The sequence below is a fragment of the Olea europaea genome, chromosome 8 (assembly GCF_002742605.1).
Source record: "Olea europaea var. sylvestris chromosome 8, O_europaea_v1, whole genome shotgun sequence".
Taxonomy (NCBI): Eukaryota; Viridiplantae; Streptophyta; class Magnoliopsida; order Lamiales; family Oleaceae; genus Olea; species Olea europaea.
In genome coordinates this window covers 17,882,617-17,888,430 of record NC_036244.1, presented here as the reverse complement: position 1 = coordinate 17,888,430, position 5,814 = coordinate 17,882,617, and the positions used below count along the sequence as shown (strand labels likewise).

The 5,814-nt window shown below is 37.4% G+C and overlaps 1 protein-coding gene across 1 annotated transcript; it reads left to right on the top strand.

Moving 5' to 3' along the window:
• Positions 1 to 4,582: 4,582 nt before the first annotated feature.
• LOC111399045 (leucine-rich repeat extensin-like protein 3) lies at positions 4,583 to 5,319 on the top strand. Its single transcript, XM_023026257.1, has one exon. It carries the CDS (start codon positions 4,698 to 4,700, stop codon positions 5,100 to 5,102), a length of 405 nt encoding a protein of 134 aa, XP_022882025.1. The 5' UTR covers positions 4,583 to 4,697; the 3' UTR covers positions 5,103 to 5,319.
• Positions 5,320 to 5,814: the final 495 nt, after the last annotated feature.

The following is a 5,814-nucleotide window of genomic DNA, read 5'->3' as shown; positions in this document are numbered from 1 at the left end:
GCTATTTCTGAGGAGGTCGCCACAATGGGCTCGTCCACCTTCACTATTTCTAAACCCCTCCCCTAACTAGAACTCCCCTCTGAGGCCATTCTTTAAAAATTTAAAAGCCTAAATATGTGCTGAAACTTACGGGTTTGGAGGTTTTCCTAGCCGGAAATGGTGTAAGGTCATCGGAAGTCTAGTTTTTCTCATCGGAAGTCTAGTTTTTCTCGCCGGAATTGCTTGCAAAATGCCGAAAATCACCAAAAATTCGAGAGCAAAGTATAATCTCAGTTTTGCAAGGGTAGAAAGCCTGAGAAAACCCCAAAGTCCTCCTTTTAAGAAAAACAAATCCGATCTCCAACGTTGAATTCAAATGCGATCAATCTAAGCCGTTCGTCGCATCCTCAATCTAGGCCGTTGAAATGAAACGTCAGATTTGATCTACGCCCAAGATGTCGCTGTGACTTTCATGCTTGCTTGAAACACGTCACCTCGATTACAACCAGCCGTCAATAATAATTAGTAGACGCAGTAGCCTTTTAGGAGAATGGGCATGGCATCCAACTATCACCTTGAAAACACGCAACAGTTGTCAAATCATTTGACGTTTGAGTCGCCTCGGATTGAGCTCCTTCTCCAACTTTACAAAGTTTGGACGCACCTGACGCGAAGGCCCTTTTGGATCATCACCTCGAATGCTGCGTTTCCTCCCATGCTTTACAAAGTTTCAGCTATCTCCCAACGCGTCGACCTTTTGGGTCAGCGCACCGGTGGCAGATGAGCTCCTCCTTCAACTTTACAAAGCTTGGACGCACCTGACGCGAAGGCCTTTTTGGGTCATCGCCTCGGATGCTGCGTTTCCTCCCATGCTTTACAAAGTTTCAGCCATCTCCCAACGCGTCGACCTTTTTGGGTCAGCGCACCGGTGGCAGATGAATTCCTCCTCTAACTTTACAAAGCTTGGACGCACCTGACACGAAGGCCCTTTTGGATTATCGCCTCGGACGCCGCGTTATCTCCCATGCTTTACAAAGTTTCAGTCATCTCCCAACGCGTCGGTCTGTGGGGTCAGCGCACCATATTAGCGAAGCTTCGATGCACCTTACGCAACGTTCCATGCTGGTTGACCGCCTCGTACGCTACACACAATAACGAAACTTTGGCACGTCTGCCTGTTATCATAACCTCGATTGCTGCAACAGATCAACCCCCAAAACTCCCATGACTTGCAGTCCGGTCAGGAAAGTAAGTCTATGCATGATCTAAATATTCATCCCCAAACTTGGGGGACCACAGTTACGCTCCGATTTTACACGCCTCGGATACCGAAGTGTCATCTCGCCTCCGAGGTTGAGGTCAAGTGGACACCGCGCAGCACCACATATTCCAACCTGGAAACGACCTTTCCGAAGTGTCTCCGAAGTGATATAACGATTCCTACTACTGATCTGCCGAAGCATCTCACCTCCGAGGTCGAGATCAAGTGGACCCCGGTTAGAAAATCCGCCGCCAATTTGAGATTTGTCCTGCACCTAATGCTTAAATTGATTTGACGTCTCCATGAGACTAGTTGATGTGACTTATCAACTTTGTGTCAATTCAACTCAGAAGAAACAAACTGTCCGCCCACTCTACAAACGCGGCTGATTGACGCCTATGAGCAGACGCTTCATACCATCAGATGTATACACGTGTTCCACATCCAACGGTTCATACCACCTATAAACACCCAATGTTTGGCAAGAGGCCAAGGTAACGAAACTCTTACTACATAGCACTCCATAGCAAGTTTATATATTTTTTCCTCCCCCTTTATTGTTGATTTGCATAGCCCCTGGGTACTGTTCCAATCATCCAAACCTGACTTGACCGTCAGAGTGTATACGGCCGCCGTCACCCCCGCTGATTGTGCACAGGGAGGAATACGTGGAGTAGCTTTCAGTTGGCCACGTGGAAGGACCAATTTCTGGGGTCAACAGATTGGCGCCGTCTGTGGGAACCACTCCCCATTCGAAGTTTTGCGTTCTCCATCGGAGAAGGTACCGAAAAACCAACGACTAACCATGAAAAGGGGGCATTCTTGAAAAGAACAAAGTTGAGTTACAATCCAAATTCTCACTACCCTTGAAAAAAGATGTAGGATGAGCTACAGCCATGAAGATGACAACCCCATGAGAGATTATGAAATGAAAGTTGTGGAACCTATAAAATATGTAGTTGAAATAAGTTGTTGACTTTGATTTATATTGAAATTTTAATTTTAATCGATACTAAATAGGAGCTAATATTACAGTGATTAATGATGCCTACGTATGAGACCGATTGATCGAACTAAGACGAAATATTTCCTCTGACTAATACCTAAGAAAATGTTGAGGCTTGATCTTGAAATGTGCCATAATTTTGAATACTTGATTTGAAGTAAACTATCAATACATAATAATGACAACTTGAAGTCCAAGTTCACCTACCGAACCGACTACTTTCATTTTATTTTTTTTTATTTTTTTTTATTTTTTCAGAATCTGAAACAAGAAGTTAATGTCAAGAACAACATATAATTTAATTAAAATTAAATAAATAAAGTACGATGGTATACATTATTATAATCTTGGATTTGGATTCCATCAAATAATCTCAAATGGTTTACTCAATTAATTCATTTGATTCATCAATTTTTAGAGTTTGTTTGGCATGACTTTTGAAAAGTTAAAAAGAGTTTTTGAAATACAAAACCTTCTTTCGAGCCTCTTCGACTAATTTTACGAAAGTATTTTTCTGAGTTAAAAGAATTTTCAGAGGAAGATAATCAAATGTGAGTTCTTCTAAAAGCGACAAGAAGTTGCTTTCATATAAAAATTAATGTTGAATCAAAAGTAAAAGTCATGTAAAATAATGCAGACTGACCATTTAATCAATAATAAAAGCTGAAAATGTTGCTATTTCAAATTGAAGACTTACAACTAAGATGGGCTGTCCAAAAAGCACAAACAGTGGCTTTATCAGACGTGAATCTTTATACTTTCTCAATTCCAATTATATAGACTTATTTCATTTTTCATGTTACTTAAGAAAATTTCTTTAATGTGATTAGAAAATTAATTTTTGTCAATATTTTTCCTAGTTTACCCCTATTTAATTTTCAGTATGTAATAGTAAATTATTGTTGAAATAAGTAAAAAATTTGAATGGTTTAATTTGAAGAAGAAATGAGATTTGTTCCATGTTTTCAAGAAGTGAGAAATATGTGTATTTGGATGATTTCAAAAAGTTGGCATAATAAGTGGAAAAAATTGAATAAGGGTATATTGATAAATGAATAAAACAAAATATTTTAAATTAGGAAACAGACCTATATATTTGGGGTAAGAGAAAAATGAAACTCAAACTATGTAATTGGGACGAAAGGAGTAGCTTTCTTGATTTTATCACGTTACAATGGAGCCTCCTCCACATATCACTCTTTTAAAGTAATTAATGCAAGGGTGTGGAAGGTCATCCACATGGGCAAACATGACCTGCCCATTGACTTCTATATTTCACACATTATAATCGAACATCACATTCTTTTTGCACATTGCGGATATATTCGATACATGGAATCCAAGGAAAAAAAAATCTACATTCAGCGTGTCAAATTGTCTTATAAATTGAATTGGGCAACAACTTGAAAGAGTAAGGATTAATGATCGCATCAAGGTTGAACATATGTTAAAAAAAAAGTCAAATAAATGAAAACAAAGCAAAAAAAGCGGACCGAACCAACTGATTTTGGGTGAACCGGGATGATTTTGGAGGTCAATTGACAGGTTGGATGGTTGTTTTAAAGGTTTCAAAATTTTCAATTTTAACATACAACTATGCACGTTCCTAGTTTTTTCAGTTAAGTCGACATGTTTGATCCAATTTTACAATATTGATCATAATACACTTATGTTGAGAAAGCATGGTTGGTATGTAATACACGAGACTTACAATATATCGAAAACATTTAATTTCTTTCTTCCTTAATATAAACTGTATTACAAGAAATTTTTACTTTTAATGATGCAAATATTTGTTGTAAAAGTCAATTTGGGTTGTTTCATAAAAAAAGCATCAATGAGAGACTTTTCAAGATAAATATTGTTATTGCTAAAAGCGAGACTTCTTGTACAGAAAAGTGAGTCCACCAACAACCTCATAATAATTTAATTACTAGCCACTTAAATAATTAATCAAATTATTTAAAAAACTAGCTCGAACTTGGAGTGCCCAACTTTTTCCATACATAATTTAGGAATCACATTTATTTGATAAATAACAAGCGCACAATTATTGAAAGTATAGATGTAAAGCCAAGAAAAACATCATTAATTAAGTTCTAGCCCTTGTTTGGTGACGATTAAAATCATATTTTTAATAGATTTTGATGAAAATATACGATTGAAAAGTTGTAAAACCATAAAATATGTGTTTAAAATTTATTTTTGACTTTGATTTAAATTAAAATTTGGATTTTAATCAGTACGAAAGCGGGTGCTAATTTGTGACCTAAAAAGTGGACCACCCCCACATGCATTCTTGTAAATTAAGTCAATTCAAAATTCCATGCATCGCACTCACTTCTATTTGCATTCTAACGTCCCAATTCATTTTCCAATAGAAAATTTTCACGCTCTTCATTTCACCCCACAAAGAAACTCAAATTCCTTCATCTCCAATTCCAAATTTCCATGTCCATCTTCAAAATGTTGAAATTCATTGTCTTTTTGGTCTTCGTCTCTATCGCGGTTCGAAGCGAAGGATTGAACCCAAGAAAGCTTGATGATGAGACTCCACCGGATTTTCAGAATAAGTGTGGAAACTGTCCTTGCAACAACCCGTGTAACCAAGCCCCACCGCCTCCTCCACCACCTTCACCACCACCTCCGCCGAAGATTAAGCCACCAAGCAACTACTGCCCACCTCCACCCAGCGGCGGCGGCCAGTACCCTCCAAATCCTCCTTACATATACGTAAATGGTCCACCAGGAAATATGTATCCCGTCGACCCCTATTATTCTGGTGCTGGCCGGAGTTTCTCTCTAAGATTGCCATTTTTTATCAGCACTATATTGGGAATCCTAGCTTTCATTTGAATAAGACAAAACGCACAAAATTTTATGCAATCCATGAGGAGGTGAAGAATTTCTTGGGATGGGAATTTTTTTCTAATCCTTAGGTTGGTGTTATTAAGTATTTTTAATTAGCTTAATCTTCAAGTGTGATAAATCTCAATAAACTTTCTGTTTCATTTTCTTCTTGATTATTATGTATTAATCTAATCCAAGTGACTTATGATGTTCTTAAGTTTCATAGTTTCTTAATTTCTTTTCTTCAAATTCAGGTTTGATTGAATATTAAACAAGTCTTACTAATAAAAAGTTACATATTATCCGCCAGCTTGTGTTTCTATTAGAGGTGTCAAAAAGGATAGATCCAATGAAGTCTTTTCAATTTTGCTTTTTCAAAAAATTATTAGGTCGGTGGCCTGCTCATCCTGTCGCGACTTAGGCCGTGTCATGCCTAAAAACTGTAAGATTGTTCTAAGTCAAGTCCAACCAGATTTGACACCTCTAAGTTTCCTTGTAGTCTTATTCCCTATTTAGTGAAGATTAAAATAAAATTTAATAGTAACTTTTGATAGAAGTTGTTCAAATATGTTGTTAAAAAGTTGTAGATAACTTGGATTAAAATCTTGATTTTAATTCCTACTAAATTAATTTACGAGTTAGTTTTTGCTCTTTAGAGTCCACCACATAGTTGGATTGGGGTGTCTCTTCTAAGCATGGGCGGACCTAGACGACTATC